The sequence below is a fragment of the Struthio camelus genome, chromosome 15 (genome assembly GCF_040807025.1).
Source record: "Struthio camelus isolate bStrCam1 chromosome 15, bStrCam1.hap1, whole genome shotgun sequence".
Taxonomy (NCBI): Eukaryota; Metazoa; Chordata; class Aves; order Struthioniformes; family Struthionidae; genus Struthio; species Struthio camelus.
In genome coordinates, this window is record NC_090956.1 from 4047816 (window position 1) to 4065393 (window position 17578).

The 17578-nt window shown below is 46.2% G+C and overlaps 2 protein-coding genes across 4 annotated transcripts; both read left to right on the plus strand.

The window, feature by feature from the left end:
• The first annotated feature begins 194 nt into the window (after positions 1–194).
• FLCN (folliculin) lies at positions 195–12111 on the plus strand. Of its 3 annotated transcripts, none has more exons than XM_068909109.1 (12): positions 195–467; positions 1089–1367; positions 2188–2334; positions 3040–3261; positions 3727–3887; positions 4668–4759; positions 5519–5709; positions 6883–6996; positions 7341–7464; positions 7824–7955; positions 9786–9891; positions 10657–12111. In XM_068909109.1, the coding sequence occupies exons 2-12, from the start codon at positions 1119–1121 to the stop codon at positions 10856–10858; spliced, it is 1740 nt and encodes a 579-aa protein (XP_068765210.1). In that variant the 5' UTR covers positions 195–467; positions 1089–1118; the 3' UTR covers positions 10859–12111. The 3 variants fall into 3 exon arrangements, with proteins under 3 accessions (XP_068765210.1, XP_068765211.1, XP_068765212.1); XM_068909110.1 differs by having other exon boundaries at positions 195–400; XM_068909111.1 differs by having other exon boundaries at positions 462–664.
• Positions 12112–14380: 2269 nt separating this feature from the next.
• On the plus strand, positions 14381–15888 carry PLD6 (phospholipase D family member 6). Its single transcript, XM_068908968.1, has 2 exons — positions 14381–14795; positions 15099–15888. Exons 1-2 carry the CDS (start codon positions 14381–14383, stop codon positions 15338–15340), a joined length of 657 nt encoding a protein of 218 aa, XP_068765069.1. The 3' UTR covers positions 15341–15888.
• The last annotated feature ends 1690 nt before the right edge of the window (positions 15889–17578 follow it).

The following is a 17578-nucleotide window of genomic DNA, read 5'->3' on the forward strand; positions in this document are numbered from 1 at the left end:
TGCGGTGGTGGCAGGGCGGCAGCCCGTCCCTCGCTCGTCTCAGGGGTCGGGGCTCTTTCTCGGCGCTGGGTCGCCCGGCGAAAGAGCCGGAGAGGGAAGGGAGGAGCCTTCGGCCAGAGCTTATCGCCCCCCCTACTTTTAGGGAGTGGTTCTGCCCAACGCGTGTGCAAAGGGCGGTCGTGGACCGAGCCATTGCCGAACCGGGGGGGGATGGGGGGAAGCGGCCACTCGGGGAAGCGGCCAGCAGGTGTCGGCTCCGTACCGGGGACGAGGAGCTGCCGGCGCCGCTGCGCTGCCGCGCTCCTTGCTCCTTGCCGCCCCTTGACGGCGGCCCGAGCGGAGCCGAGAAGTCATCTCCTTCCCCCTCCCCCTCGCCGTCGCGTAGGGATGGTACAGGCCGGTGGGTCAGTCAGTGTCAGGCGCGCGGAGCCACGGGACGGGCCGGGGCGGGGGAGCCCGGAGCCGCGGTGAGTGTGGGGGGGTCCGGTCCGGTCCGGTCCGGTCCGGTCCCGTCGGGCCTGAGGCGTCCTGGCCCGGACGGTCCGGTCCTCCTCACGCCGTCCGGCGGGGCCCTGAGGCGTCCAGGCCTGGTGGGGGCATCGGTCTGGCCTAGTCTCGCCCCCTCAAGGCCGAGGTGTCCGGGCCTGGTGCCGGCTGAGGGGAGGTCGGTCCAGGCTGGGGTGTCCGTGAGGCGCGGGGCCGGGTCTGCCGGGGGTCCCGCTTCTCTGGTGCGGGTCTAGCACCCCGGCGAGCAGCCAGCCCGCTGCCTGCTTGGCAGAGGGGTGACTGTGGATCTGCCCTTGCTCTGCTACGGTCCCGGCTGCGGAGCGGTCAGGGATGACGAAGGCCTGAGTTTGGTCTGCCCTGTGGGGAACTTGGTGTCAAGGCTTCGCTTGGGCAAAGAGAAGACACTCTGCAAGCTGCTGCTGGTGTCTTTCAGCATGGGAAAAATGGACTGAGCGTGTAGTCCCTTTAGCTGAGCTTAGCCCCACGATCTCATGGAGGAGCGTAGAGAAGGACTTGTGCCGAGGGGTGTTTTAGCCTCTGTTTGTTTTACTGATGTTGCGTGCTTCCTTGCTTTCCTGCAGGAGGCCTGACCTATGTGCTGAGCTCTCACTATGAATGCTATCGTTGCCCTCTGCCATTTTTGTGAGCTCCACGGTCCTCGCACCCTCTTTTGTACCGAGGTGCTACATTCACCGCTTCCTCAAGGTGCAAGCAGCGGGGACGTCTCTGGGCAGAATGAGCAGGCGGAAGAAGAAGAAGGCGGCATTCAGATGAGCAGTAGGATCCGCTCACACAGCCCAGCAGAAGGTGCCAGTGCTGACTCCAGCAGCCCAGGGCCAAAAAAGTCAGACATGTGTGAGGTAAGTGTGTATGCGTGTGTGCAGACATTGGTGACCCCTTGCTTAACTAAGGGGCTCATGGATTCTCTAATTCCAATTGTATTGCTTAGGAGGAAGAAAATGCACGTGACCTACGCTCGCATTTGTGTGTGACTGCCAGTACCAAAAGATCTTCAAGTCCTTAAAAACTGTAATAACCCATGACAGGATGTTAAGGAACTGTTTTGTGCATATAGGCTTTGGCAAGGTGATCTTTTGAGGACACTTTGGCCTATGTTACCTGATTCTCTGGTGGCTGAGAAATGGCTCGTTCATCCTTGAAGAGGACCTGCTTCATTACGTTAGGTCTGGCCGTAGATTAGTAAACTTTAACAGCAGCATTGAACAGGAACCGGGAAAAAATCCCAAAAGCAATTAAAATGATAGAGAAAATACATGTTTGCAGTTGTTCACATGCTTTTCTGAGCTACTTAAGTTAGTTACCTTCTTTTAGATAATGGCCATTTTTATTAGCTCGTTAGTTTCGCAGTTGCTGTTAACGTTGAACTGAATTAGATGACTTGTAGAGTCATCATCAAATCCCGGATCAAACTAAACAGTGGAAAAAGAGCATAGCAGCTGAGGAAATATAGCCCTTAGGATGCTAGTTGAGGAGCTGGGTTCAGATTTGGACCTTGCCTCAAACTTCCTATGTCCAGCTTACTCTTAATGAATATCTGCATTTGCATCTGTAAATGTAAACATCACTTCCCTACCTTTTGAAGGGAACATGCAGAGGGCTTTGAAAACCTTAGGTAATTGCATGCTCATTTATGGTTGGATTTTGCTTTTCTATCTTCAGGGTTGCCGCTCTCTTGCAGGAGGACATCCTGGATATGTCAGCCACGACAAAGAGACTTCAATCAAATATGTCAGTCACCAACACCCAAATCACCCCCAACTGTTCAGTATTGTGCGTCAGGCCTGTGTTCGCAGTCTGAGTTGTGAGGTAACTGGCTTGGAGTGCAGGGGGAGAATCTGGTTTGGGGCTTACGCATTGTTCTGAATCCAAGATACTGCTTCGTTGATCTTAGCCGCTCTGTGCAGCCTGAAACAAGGAAGGAATGGAGGTGGAAAGACAGACATAGAAGTCCTGTTTGTTCCAGGATTGGTGGGAATTTTCCGGGTTGATCTTTGCTAACCGGGGTGGGGGGGAGTTCCTTCCTCTTGCCTTGTGACACCAGAAGTTTCCCTTTATTGTTTTTGCTCCTATGCATTTATTGTTTTTCTTTCTGAGATAAACTGTGTTTGTAAAAATGTTGCAATCTGTTGCTTTGCATCAAGAAACGTTTTATCTTTGCAGACCGTTTACGTTCAGCATCTCACAGAAGGGAAGGGGAACCTTACGGATTAATGAGTGTTTGTGTGTCAGAATCAGCAATTCCTTGTGGAGTCTCAACGTGATTATAGTGGAGCAGAGCTGAATTCTTAAAATAATTTAAATGAGGGTCACACACTTGCAGGCTATCTCTGGAGGTCTGTTTGCTTATGTATTTTGGATAGCAGCCTAGAGAAGGCTTGTTTTATTCACCAGGTAACTTAGGCTTCATGGGAGGGGGTGTTAAAGAGCAGGAGGCTTTGTTCAAGCAGTTCATTAGTGTTTCAGCTATGCGATGTACTGAACTAGTTTGGTGTATGTGTCCCTTCCCTTCAGGTCTGTCCAGGACGTGAAGGCCCTATTTTTTTTGGAGATGAACAGCATGGCTTTGTGTTCAGCCACACCTTCTTTATCAAAGACAGCCTGGCTCGTGGTTTCCAGCGCTGGTACAGCATCATCACTATCATGATGGACCGGATTTATCTCATCAACTCCTGGCCTTTCTTGTTGGGAAAAATCAGAGGCATCATTGACGAGCTTCAGGGCAAAGCGCTCAAGGTGGGTCAGTGCGGGAGTGGATTTGGATCAACTTTATGGCAGTTGGTCTGCAGATGAATCAGAAAGCTAATGCAGCTCACTGCAGCCAGAGAGGTCGTTAAGGTTGACACAAGGGACAAGAGGAGAGTCCACATCAGGGCATAGGAGAGGAGGAGCAAGCTTCAAGTCGGTTTAAACCAGCTATAACGCTTTTCACAGCCCTAACTGCTAGACACTGTCTCCATTAGGAAATTCAAGTAGCTATTAAGATGTGAAGAACAACATTTTAGGGAGCACGGGTGTCACTTGATGGTAATTTTAGTCAGTCGAAGAATAAAGCGTCCCTTCCCTCTCTTTTCCCATAATTTACAACGTATTTTGGGTGACTGTATGTGATATGTCCTTTTCACTTGTTCTTTTGTCTCAGGTTTGCTTCAGCATTTTATTTTTTTCGGTCTCTTTTACTGCCCTTCTTTTTTAACACAGGTGTTTGAAGCAGAGCAGTATGGGTGCCCTCAGCGTGCCCAGCGGATGAACACAGCGTTCACTCCCTTCCTGCACCAGCGGAACGGCAACGCAGCCCGCTCCTTAACATCACTGACCAATGATGAAAACCTGTGGGCATGTTTGCATACTTCCTTTGCTTGGTAATGCCATTTATGTTTCTAGCTTCTGTAACTCCTTCAAGAGCAGAAAATTCTCATGTTCTGAAATGGTGGAAACGCGAATGGACTTTCCAGTTGGTTGTTCCTCAATTAGTAAGTTGGGCTTTGTGAAGTAGTCCCCGAATGAGAAGGAATTAAGCACAGAAAGAGAGCAGCCGTCTGGAGCCTTTAGGACAGAAGTTCTCTTGTTGCTGTGAAGTAAACCTATTAACGTGGTTGCTGATGGAAACCATGTCTATCTAGATGGAAGGACTCTGCACTATAAAAATAAGTACAAAAGAAAGCAAGAAAAGATGTCCCCAGCCCCATTCTGTTGTACCTGGGATTCACACCTGAAGTACAGTGGTTGTTCACCTGGAGGTGCCCGTGTATTGTGAGATACAGTGTGAGACGCAGCGTTTGGCGCGGTAGCATGTCTGTGAGATTCCACAGCACGTTGCTCCAGTGCCTGACTTGCTCCTCAGACTTCCCTGGAAAGATGCCACAGAGAGGGTTGCAACACTGGCATGTGGCTTGAATAGGGGGGTAAGTGTTGCACAAAGTAATTGCAAAATGGTAGGCCTTTCAGTGACTGGGTGGCTGTAGTTGTAAGATGCATTGATAGTTACAAACAGAGAAAAGAATCGAGAAGTGTTGAGAGGAACCACAGAGTGGTAGTGATCCGATATTTTGTTAAGCTCGTAGCACCAAGTTTCTTACACGACTTTTGTACCTAGCAAATGGGCTTAATGAGCGCTCCTCTCGTTTTTTCAATGTTTCTAGGCTTCTGAAAGCTTGTGGCAGCCGACTTACAGAGAAGCTTCTGGAGGGAGCACCAACAGAAGACACGCTTGTTCAGATGGAAAAACTTGCGGGTGAGACTAAACTTTCCAAGAAGAATTTGCTTGGAGAATACTTTGGGTGGTGAAATACCAGGTCCTTTCGTCAGCATGATAAACGCAGCCATCTCTCTCAGACTTTACCTTTGTGTTAGTCTGTGCAGTAGCTAGTGTGTTCTATATGGAGATGACTGACAGGAATGTGAAACCAAGGCCCTTGGCTTCATAGGCACTCTGCACGCACATGTGTTGTTCCCATTTCTGTAGGAGTGTTGCATCATCATGATTATTGTTCTGTCTGGCTGGGTTGGCTCTCCCAATGAATGTCTGTGGCCAGAAGAATTTACAGTCACAAGATAGGAAGCTTTCTCCTTTGTCATTTTTCCACAAAATTTCTAAAATTAAAGGATTAGAAATTGTTCTTACACTGAATTATTTTATTGATCCGTTTAGACTAGAATCTGGAAAGCTTTGGCTATGACCTTTAAAGGAAGACTAGAGAATGCATAGCTGGTCAAAAGATATGATGTTATGTGCTGTAGATGAAAATTCCTTCTTGACCTTTCAGTGGTTATCTTATATCTGAAGTGTGAAACTTGACTACACTTTTTACTTTAGGTCTATTTGTTACTAATGCTAGTATTTTCAGTTACTGTGTTTGCTCTACATCTGAACTCTGTCTCCCCACATCCAGCCAAACACAGTGGGCTGCAGACTGTGTAGGCACTTCTGAGGCAGTTCCCATTCCTGGAGAGCAGCGATTTTTTTTATGACCATTCTGCCTTTTTTGTCTAGACCTGAAAGAAGAGTCTGAAGGCTGGGATGGTTCTGAGGAAGAAGAGAAGCCTTCTGCCCAGACAGATGTTGTAGAAGGGCAGGAGCTGTCTAAATGTCCACCTGAAACATCTCTGATGCCAGATTGCAACAGCTGGAACGTAGCTCACCGAAGGTTGTCTGTCTTTCGCTCCCTCAGGCACATGAGACAGGTAAGAGGAGCACGCTTACTCTCTGGTGTATGCTGTGTTCAAAAGCTAATAACCTCTTGTCCTCCTGTGAAGTTTCTTTTTAAAAGATATATTTTTTTCCTACGGTCTGCACTTGACTTCTTTCCTGGTTCTGCGTGCTACCTGCTTTGCCTTGCTAGTTACATGAGTCCGCAAAGAAACATGAAGCTGGTTGATATTTGAAAGCTAGTGACGGTGTCAACTGCATCCCTGAGGACTCTTCCTGTCTCTGAGATCATCGTCCTTTTGTCTTTGGCCTCTAGTGATCATCTGTCATGTGGGAGATCGTCATATGATTTCTCTCAAATTCTGTAGTTGTGCTCTTCCCAAGAGCAATGACAAAAATTTAGTACAGAGATTGTGCAGCATCTTCGAAGCCAAGTTTTATTTTCTCATAATGAAAGTGTTTGAGAGGAAAAAATAAATCATTTACAAAGAAAACAAATGGTTCTGTGCAGATCTAGCTTTTCTGCAGCGCTTCCAGTTGCCTGGCTGAGGGAGAAGGTTCAGTGCATTTGTTCCACAGTCTCTTTCTCACCAGCTTGTTTTCCTGGACAGTCCTGACAAATAACCTCCCATGTTTTTGATTTTTTTTGTGCTTTCTCTCTCTAGCCTCCTTCTGTTCTCCTCTTTCTTAATCTGGTATGTTTGAAGCTATTACTGTTCCGCATTATATTGTAAATTTGTGCATGTGTAGGCTTGTCTAGGAACGTTGTTTCATCTTTCATGACTGGATCGCTGTTGTGAACATAACCCAGATCAGAGAAATACTTGAAAGGTTTTGCCATCTAATAGAAGAAGTTTAGTCCCATTTTGAATGGGCGTGTGTCCGTTTTACCAAACCACTAACTTGGCCAACAAGTGGGCTAATTCATGCAGTCTCTCCAGAGAGCTAAAGGATTTGGAGGAAGCTAGAACATAAATTATTGTTCCGTTATTGTGCTTAATATTGAATTGGATCTTTGATTAGGCATGCTGGCAAGGTGATATTTTGCTGCTGTTTGTTCTTGAAGCCATGGATGGAGAGAGTATTATTTTGCATGACAGTCTGACACCTTTATCTCCTGTCAAAGAAACAGAAATAAAATGTTTTTAACGGGCCAAAATGCATATTTCACTAATTTTCATTACCAATGCAGAATGGTTTTGTTTCAGGTTCTTGGGGCATCAGCATTCCGCATGCTGGCTTGGCATGTTCTGATGGGGAACCAGGTCATCTGGAAAGCTCGAGACATGGATCTTGTCCAGTCTGCTTTTGACGTGCTACGGGTAGGAACTTTTTCCTTTGCTTCCTGGCTGCATGTTTTTACATATATTTCTTTAGTAGTCAAGCGTTCATAACGACCTGTCTCTAACATGTAATCTTGTGGAGAATGTGTTTTAATTATGTGGTTTTGAAGAAAAAAGAAAATCCTTGATCGTCTTGGTTGTCTTCTTTGTAGCAGCTGCATAGCCTTTCAAGCTGATGAAGATACTACTGATCCCCAAAATCAGCTGAATCTGCATCAGCAGTGCTCCAAGCCTTGGCTGGCCCTGCAAGTCAGGGGGAAGATTGTGCTTTACTGGTTTAGTTCCAATGTTTCTCTTGACGTCGTGTTTCCTTCCTTCTCTAGACTATGTTGCCTGTTGGTTGTGTGCGGATCATCCCCTACAGTGACCAATATGAAGAGGCATATCGTTGTAACTTCTTAGGGCTTAGCCCACATGTACAAATCCCATCCCACATATTGTCATCTGGTAAGAGCCTGTTGCAGAACCCTCTCCTTTCCCTACCATCTTGTGTTAAAGGACACAAGACGATTCTTTTTTTTTTTATATGTAAAATACTGGCAGATAGTCTAACGATACTGCATGAACTAAAACCAGTGCCACCTCATTTTTTTTCCCTGTAACCTTACCTGATCCGTAGTTGAAAGGGGTGTCACCTGCTGCAAGTGCTGCTCGTAGCATAGCTGTCAGTTCCTAGTGAGCAAAGGTTATTGCTGAACCAAGTATTGTAAACTGACTGAGCCATGCTTTCTTGGAGCAAGTATGTAGCTGTATTTTAGAATCTGGGCTATTTCAGCTAATGTTCTTCTGGGCTTTTGTTGCTCTAGAGTTTGCAGTCCTAGTGGAAGTTCGCACTGCCACCCGGTCCGGTCTCTACCCAACTCTTTTTGATGATGAGCAGTCCCTCAACAAGTATGAGTTTGTTGTCACCAGTGGCAGCCCTGTTGCAGCGGATCGAGGTGGGTGCTTTGAAAACATGATCCTTTGTCAGAAGAAACGTGTAGCACTGAGATTGAAAGAGCATCTTGATCTTTAACTGTTTTATGTGCTGTTCATTTACTGGCCCTTAAGGAAGTCTGGGTGGAAGGCCAGGTTAGTATACAACTGGGGTGTTAAATTTAAGATTTACTGCTATTTAGGTGAGATCTAATACAGCCAGTTAATTGTAAAGGATTTGCTTTACTAGATCAGCTTATTAATTTTCATAAATGAGAAACAAATTCTGTAATATGGGTACAGTAGCATTTGTGGAAATTCTTCTCTAACCCACAGTGAGCGCTTTCTATCCTGAAGTGCTTGTCTGTTTACGGTGTTATATCAGAATCACTCACTGTTGAATGAGTCTAGTTTAATCTGCTGAGCAGATTAGGACCATGACATTACTCATCTCCCACGTTCTATAAAATAGACAAGTATGAATTATGCAGACCTTTGTTTTTGCAAATCACTGTTCAGGGCCTCGAACACTTGCACCTAGATGTGTCTATACTTAGCTCAGTCCATCTTGTGTTTTCTGGGAAGTCTTAACTTAGATTAATTGGCCTCACTGCCTCTCTCAAGAGAGGAGGCAGCTGGCTAACCCTTCCTGCTCTGTTCTCTAAAGGTACAGGTGTAATGCAAAGCAAAGACTTATTCGCTCTGTAATGCTCTTCCTGTGCTCCGGCAGCTGCTGTAGGTCCACACATATGATTTTAGCATCCTGCTAACACCCAGTTAGGTCTCTTCAGAACCTCCCAAAGCTCAAGCATGTTACATCCAACCTGCAGCATGCCCAGCGACAAAACTGGTCACTGAAAGGTCTCTTCACTGCTACCATGTTGCACAGACTCCTGGCAAGATAGCCTCCCAAGGAATTCCAAGCAGTGGTCCGGGAAAGGAATGCCCTGGGTTGGTTAGTTTTTTTAACTAAGTACCCTGAAATTGCCCTTATTAAGAGGAACATTAAGGCAAGAGTAAGTGGAGATTTTAGTCACTGTAGTTCAAATGTAACAGCAGTTATGTTCAGAGACGGATACACAGAAATAAAGGGAAAACACGTTTACGTGCACAGGTTAGCTGCAAGTTAGTGTTCCATCTGATGGATGGGCAAACAGGAAGCTTGCATATCCTCAGGATGGAAATAGAGGTTTTAGGAAAATCTTCATTTTTATGTAATATAATATATAAAACTTCTGCATTTCTAGTAGCTTTTGATGCGAGACTAGAAACAACAGAATCTAAATAGCTTCTGTTTAGCAGTGTCTGAACAGGGTCTGAATAAAACAAAGGCCCCTGAACCTGTGTGTGTGTGTGTGTGGAACCTGTGTGTGTGTGTGTGTGTGTGTGTGTGTGTGTGTTCTGGTATCCTTCACAAAGTTACGTTTTTCTTCATGGATCAGACATTTTTCTAGTGGGATGATCTTTAACTCCTCTTCTACGGAAATTAAATCAAGGCAGGCAGCTGAGGGGTGTATTTTTCCACCTTGTAAAACAGGTGGATTCCTGCTTGGCTTAGGAAAGAATTTGGCTTGATTAGGTCTCAGATAATGGTCTGTGTTGAAGTGGCTATGCTGTTATTAATGGTGTAGCTTTCTGCATGTAGAGAGAACTGCATGAATGAATCAGGTGGTAGTACTAGTGAAAAAGGAGTGCAAATCAGTGCTCTGGAACATGTTAAGAGGTGGAACAAACATGCGTTATAGATTATAGAATGAATAAATGGGCCAGTCCTTGCTAACAATTAGTAGTAAAGGTGGAAATGGGTAATGTGCGTCTTCCAAGTCCTTTTTTCCCTCTTTTTTATCTTGCAGTTGGCCCTACCATCTTGAACAAGATTGAAGCTGCTCTGACCAACCAGAACCTGTCTGTAGATGTTGTAGATCAGTGCCTTGTTTGCCTAAAGGAGGAGTGGATGAAGTAAGTGCAACTGCATTGTTTTTGATTAAACGGCTTCATCATTAATCCTGTAACATTTTTTCCAGAGTACAGGACAAATTTGTAGCCTGTCTTGAGAGTAGTAATCTCCGCTGTTGGGAGCTAAGAATATCAGAGTTCTACTTTGACCTAATTACCTTTTTGGCTTTCCGTGGTTCTCGGCCTTTATGCTTCAGTTCAGGCATCTGTAAATTACCTACATGACAATACTTGTCAGTCTTATATAGATTACGACAGTTAAGTATGCAGATATGTATAAGCCTGTCAATGTACACTATATTCTAGTGCAGACGACATGCCAAACAGATGTCATGGTTGCACCCTCAGGCACTACATTTCAGAGATGCAAGCAGTTAAAAGGAAGACCGACCAGGTGAAATAACTCATGGAGCTGTTATGATTTTAACATTCACTTGAAGGCTAGATGGGCACCAGATGTGCCTCCCAGGGGAGATTCCCAGTTGTCCCAGTTAATCATTGAACTTTTCACTAGAATGAAAAAACAGACTAGACTTACGAGTATTACTAGTGAAAACGATTACTAATTTCCCCTTTTTCGAACTCTTCTTCCCCCCAGCTTCTTCATTTAAAGCATGAAAATAATTTCCTTGGAATATTTTTTGAAGTTTTTATTAGTGTTTGGTTGCTGTAGGCACCAATAGAAACTACTGCTCATTTTGCTCATACTGCTCAGTGTGATGTGTACAGGTCCATTTTAATAGTGAAAGGAATTTCTTGTTTCTGCAGCAAAGTGAAGGTCCTCTTTAAATTCACTAAAGTGGACAGCAGACCCAAGGAAGATACCCAAAAACTGCTGAGCATTCTGGGAGCTGCAGAGGAGGACAACGTCAAGCTTCTGAAGTTCTGGATGACCGGCCTGAGCAAGACATACAAGTCCCATCTGATGTCAACAGTTCGCAGCCCTACTTCCTCGGAGTCCCGGAACTAAGGGGTGCCCCGCCTCACTTGCTGCCCTCGGATACCTGCAGGGAACCCGGAGTTATCACTGCTGAGCCTGCAGCGTGTGCATTAGGTGCATAGTGGAACTTCATCACTATTCTTGTGGTCCTCAAACTAACTTGAAGAGTGACTTGAGTCCTTCCTTAATTGCTGTGAGACTGGACTAATAAGTGCTAATAAATAATGCTGCTGTCTGTCCTGAAATTCAACTCTAAATCTAGACCTGCAAACTCAAGACTAAAATTCAGCAACATGCAAAGAACCAGCATGAGTTAATTAAAATCCCATACTGTCATCATTAGGCGTTATTGTGTGGCAGTAGACGTCAGTTTTAGATTTCATTGGCAAGACTCAGATACCTATGACAACGTCCAGAACTCCTGGAAATGGATATAACTAATCCCTCTGAATCCCACATAATATATTCTAAAGGTCTAAGAGAACAAGAACCAAAAATAAGTGACGAGTCACAGGGCATGGATCACATGTAAATTATTTAAAACCACTTCATGCTCAGCTTTGTGAAGAGACTATTTTCTGCTGTTGCATAAGTCAAGAGTATCCTGTTGGAGTCATGTCACTCCAGTTTATTTATTTATATCTTAACTTGAGACAGTTTTAGCATTTGCTTTGTAAATCTTGCCTGGGAAGGAGAAGTGTAACACAAGAAGTCTCGAAATGCAGTCTGCTTGCCTCTTTAGAGGCTAAAATAGCTTGTTTTGCCTGTGGTTGCAAAACTTTCAATGAAGATAACCTCTCCAGGGTAAGGTCTCTGGTATTCTTCTGTCTTCAGAAATAGTTTTCTAGCTTCCTAATTAAGTTAAGCAGGAAAGAGCTAACCTATCGAAGCTCCATTGCTATGTAACCTCATGTTAGCCATTTTGAATGCTTAATAGTTTCATGACAACATTGGTGCGTTTTTTTTATTACCTAAACAGTCATTTCTTAACTGTATTGCAAGGAATTACTGTTTCTGTTGTGAAGTCATTTTTTTTCTGGATCATTGTTGGGAAAACTTGACGTGACCATAGACACTTTTAACAAGCTACAGGCAGGTTTTACCCAGGTGACCTACTACACTCATTCAAACAAGACTCAAGCTCAGAGGGGATGTTCCAACTTGTTCACAAGTTCTGTTCTTATGTATAAAATATGCAGGTAGCTTTTGTCTGGAACACGTGTAAAATGGAGACAGGCATTAAATCTCCTTAAGAGCTATTTTTATAAAGCGGATAAAGTCTATTTCTGTCTTGGTTTAATATTTAAAGTAAGCGTGTGTGCGTGTGTGTCTGTGTGTTGTGGCGGGGGAAGCAACAGTCAATCCACAAGGTAATTTCTGCATTTTAGCTTCGGTGTAATTTGCAGAATTTGGCAGGTCTTTTCCTCTTAAGTTCTGTATATTAGTTTCTTACACACACGAGGCAACAGAGGCTCACGTACATTAATTTAAAATGCTTGATTCTGGACATAATCACAGAATATTCAAACAGCGAACAGACACTTAGAAAGCAGCATTGCTCTGTTACTTCAAGTACTAACTCGCTATTTAATTTCAGTGTTCACAAAAAGGCTTGCACTTCCCAAAATATCAATAAGGAAACATGAGACAGAAGAGGTGCTCAAGCTCGATCCATAGGAAAGAAAGCTTTTAATAATATATGCACCTTGCTTCCCACATGCTAGGGCTAGTAGTAATGAGGGAAAAAATAAAGCCCACTCATAGCAAAATAAAAGTGACAGAAGTAATTAGGAAAACATGGACTAGTGAATTAGCATTTCTGGTACCATAATAAATGGTCTCTGTTGTGGCTACCAAGAGGAGAAAGTGACCCATTCATCACAAATACTTCTTCAGCTTAACACTTGAGAAGATGCTGTGCTCACTGAGGAACTAAGTTCTTTCTTGTGATCTAGTACTTCTATTTGAAAGCAGTTCTGGTCCGATTCAGAGCTGCATAATACAACAGGTAAGACATTACATGGCATTTACGGCTTGGACACCTGAACTTTTTCCATGCTTACCTTTTTTTAAAATGTAGCTCTTCCGAGCAAGCTAGCATTAACAACCTCGTCTATCTGGAGCATGCAGTTTGTGTGTAAATACCCATTACCGAAGCCCATGTTTCGGAGCAGAGCAGTGTGGTCTCTTTCAGAACAGCAAAAGGGTAATCACAGGGTCGAGCTTGAGACATCGTCCTCTGCTTCTCTTTGCTTGTTGAAGCGTTGTAGGCAACACTGATCTTTCTCCCTGCTAATCTGAAATTGGGCGTTGTCACAAACAGGACCACCAGGGAATCGCTGGACAACCTATCAGCTACGAGCCATAGTATGGAAACCACTAACGTAACACTTAGAAGATCTCCACAGGAAAAAATGGGAAGGTTGCTGAAGTCTGTAAACCCAAGGTGCCCGCTTAGCATAAACAGATGTGCTTGCCTGCCAGAACAGATCTGTATTCAAGATTACCAAAGTAATTGTCTGGGCAAGTTCTCGCAGCTCTCAGCCTGGGCTACGGGCACTCGTTTCGCCGTCAGCGGTAGCTGGAATGCGCACGCTGCTCTTAGTGTAACTTCATTAACAAAAAAAGCATGTCTGCAGACATCTTTCACCACCCTCCTTTCCTCCTCCGGATGATACGCCTTAAAGACAAACTGACTGAAGGAAGACGTTTCTTTATTCCAGTAGGACTTCCTTTTCTGCGTGGCTGAGCAGCGTATACCTGGAAGGAACGGAGTCGATGTGACAAAGACTCTCCCACCAGCACGAAGGCGTTTGTTTCGGCTGCGGTTAGAGCCGAAGCCTTTTTGTAGTGGTTCTGCTGACCCCATCCAAACCTCCCCCCACCCACACCCCGTCCGGGCAGGATCCCGACTGGGTGATGACCCCTGCAGCGGGCCGAGGAAGAACCTGCTGAAGGTAGGCAGTGCAAACGAGCGGATTTCGTGGAAGGGCCGCGGTCACCTGCAGGCGGCCGAGGGGGGCCTGGGCAGGCCAGCCCGCCCGCCTCGCTCGCTCCCAGCCAGCGCGAGGGCCTCGTTTCAGACAGCCTGAGCCCTGAGGACTGAACTGAACGCCTTCGGGGCGCGGCCAGCTAAGCCTGCTCCCTCACGGCGGCACCCAGGACGCGAAGAAGGGTGCAGAGCTACGCCACGGTCACAGAGACAACTCCGGCCCACGGCCGCCGGACACCCACCAGCCGGGCCCTCCCCACACAGGCGACTTGGTGGGGGGAGAGAGGGAGGGGAACGGACCGAAAGGCTCAGGGGCCGCCCCGCGGATGAGCCGCCCCACACGCCCCTTCCTCCCCGCCTCGGGGCGCTGCCCGCCCCCGACAGCCGCCCCGCGCCGGCGCACGCGGCGCCTCTGCGCATGCGCCAAAGCTCCAGCGCGAGCGGCGGCCGTTGGCGACGCGCGCAGGCGGGAAAAGCGGCGGCCGTTGGCGGCCCGCGCGCGCGGGCGGACGAGGCGGCGGCCGTGAGGGGGCGCCGCGCGCGGCTGAGGCGGCGGCGGCATGTGGCCGGCGGGCGCCCGGCGGCGGGCGGGCCTGGCGCTGGCGGCGCTGGCGGCGGCGTTGGCCCTCGAGGCGCTGGCGGCGTGGCGGCGGCGGAGGAGGCGGCCGCCGCCCGTGCGCGAGGTGCTCTTCTTCCCGTCGCGCCTCACCTGCACCGAGGCGCTGCTGGCCGAGGCGGCAGCCCCCGGCACCTGCCTCTGCCCGCTGCCCCGCGGCGACTGCGCCCTCAGCCGCCTCCTGCGCCGCCTCCTCTCGGCCCGCCGCTCCCTCGAGCTCTGCCTCTTCGCCTTCTCCAGCCCGCAGCTGGGCCGCGCCGTCCAGCTGCTCCACCGCCGCGGCGTCCGCGTCCGCGTCGTTACCGACGCGCAGTACATGGCCCTCAACGGCTCCCAGATCGGCCTCCTGCGGCGCGCCGGTGAGGGAGCCGGCGGAGGGCGGCCGGCCGGCCGCCCCGGCGGGAGCTGGCAGCGCGCCGCGTTGCCCGACAGGAGGGTCACCGTGGGGCTCGGCACAGCCCTTTGGGCGCTGGGTGGCTGCTCGCGGTTACAACTGGCTGTGGGACTGACGCCTTTGGCTTCAGTTGCCGGCACGTTGTTGGTACGCCTTTCGAAGACATGAAGTTGCCCTTTTAGGAGAGTTAAAGGAGCGGGAGGGTTGTTGCAGCGTTGGGTTGTGCCTCTGAAAAGGAGACGTTGAAAAGGTTTTTATATCTTTGTAGGGATCCCGGTACGTCATGACCAGGAGACTGGTTTCATGCATCACAAATTTGCTATTGTGGACAAGAAGATGCTCATCACAGGCTCCCTCAACTGGACCACTCAAGCTATCCAGAACAACCGGGAGAACGTACTGATTGTGGAGGATGAAGAGTATGTGAAGCCTTTTCTGGCTGAGTTTGAAAGGATTTGGGAAGAATACAATCCCATCAATTATACATTTTTTTCCAAAGAAAATAAGTGATTAAGCTGCTTCCCAGAGTTGGAGGAGTACTTACAAATGGCATTCATGGATTTTATTATTACATATAGACATCAATATACGATCTCTTTGGCTGTAATTTAGCTCCTCTGCAGAAGCGGTGTGCTTTCTACCCTAAGGTGTCACAGAGCCGTTGCACGCTAAATGAAAGGGAATCGCCCAACTGTTTGCCAAGCTGTTTTGTGAGGATAGCTATGATAGAACTGCATCGGTAGAGTTCAGAAATTGAAGTGGTCTCAGTGCTGTGCCTGGGAGAAAACAAGGTAGTGTTTGCATGGTGCTTGGTATTTCAACAGTGAAACAGACGTTTATCAGCTTGTGATATTGCAGAGCGGAATTTTACAACAATGACTCTTCTGCATCACTAACCCTAAAAGAAGAGTTAAGAAGGCTATGAACAAAGCTAGAGTTCCTATAGAGGGATTAAGCAACTTTATTACCTTTTCTGTTAGCATTAATTGTTGAAAGTTTGTAAATGGGATTGTGTGAAAAATACTAAGACAAATTAAAAATACACATTGAATGTTGATTACTATAGAAGGTTTGTTTTTTCTTTCATTTAGAAAGATTAGTAAAGTCGCAGTGTAAAAGTGACAGAACGGATACTAACACCAGCTCGTCCGCCAGTCAGCAAGCGTAGGGAAGTTTCTGGAAAGCAATGAGATAAACTGTTCTGCAGGAACAGTCAGTCTTGGCCTAAAAGCAAATAAGGCTGTAGTTAGGTTGCTGATTTTCAGAGCGGCGCTGTGAAAGGAAAGCCTGATCCGCGTAAGTAACAGGATACAGTTTCCTGATCTGATTCAGTGACCTCAGGAACGCTTGAAGGTGGCAGGAGGATGGGGGACAGATGACAAGTGAAGAAGGCAAGATCATCCCTCTGGATGCAGTGGATAGCAGTGATGGTTCAGGAGTGCTGGGACTGCTGTGTTCCTGTCCAAAAGACATCTTCTGCAACAGTTAGGGGGTGCATTTGCCCAAGTAAGTATATTTTCTTTTGGGGTTGTATATTTTCCTTTAGGGTTCACCATCTTTTCACTTACTCTTTTGTCTTTAAATAGAATAAAGTTAATAAGATTATTTTTAGTCAGATTAATTCATTGTTGTACACTTACGTAAACTTCAATTTACGGTGCATTTAAGAGCTTTGTTGTTACCGTACTGGTAATTAACCAAGGTCTGCTTTTTGGGAACATGTGACTGTATCTTTGCCAGCAGAGGGAGCATAACATTAAATATGTTTTTAACTACGTATGAGAGAAAGCTGATGTAGGAATGTTGTATTGGCTGTGATGTTTTAAGGTCATGCGAGAAGGAATTTGTAATATATTTTGTTAGACTGCTAATACAATTGGAAAGCCATGGACAAATTTGGCCGTCCAAATTTGGAGCGTTTCTTTTTTTTTCCAGTCTGTATTAGTTGCTCTAGTAAAACATATAACTACTTTGTACAAATCTTGCCATTCTAAATACATTACAGAAATAATTTCTTTGGGGTTGAATAATCTCTGTCTTTACAGTTTAAGGTAGAACAAAGATTGGTGTAAATTTGATGAGAATTTTGAAACTCCTAAATATTCAAGTGTCTGTGTAAGAATTACTTTATACTGAATGTAAGGTTACTTTAAGTGCTCAAAATCTGTCTAAAAAGTCTCAACGTTCTCGTACCACAATTACTTTATACTGTAGTGCTGTGATTAGCCCTATTAAACGTGTCATTCTCGCAGGAAAGCTCAATAGCATCTTATGTTTTCTGTACTTCAGACAGTCCTTGTAGATTGGTAGTTTCAAAGATTCAAGTCATTAAAACTTCCAATAGATCCTTATGCTTAGGTGTTATTTAGGATGCAGAGAGTAACTGCAACAGATTATCGATTTGCTCTGTTCTGTTAGAGAAGGGTGGCATTGCTCTGGGGGGAAAAATGCCCGTTGCTCTTATCTGTACGTAGCAACAATGGGAGAAGCTGAGAAAGTTCATTCCCTGTTACATCCACTACAGCAGCATTAGCTTTACACTATTTTAACTATTTTACTGCTCTTCAAAGGGAGGTGAGATGTGCTACTTATTGCATTTTCTTTATTAGATACGATTGTAGAAGCAAACAGCTAACTCCGTTTCAGGCTCTGTCCTCTACTCCTTTCTTTCTGTAGTAATGTCCTTGTCAAAACAAACGCCTCACTACACAGCATGCAAAGGGTGGTGCAAAAATAGTTTATTACGAT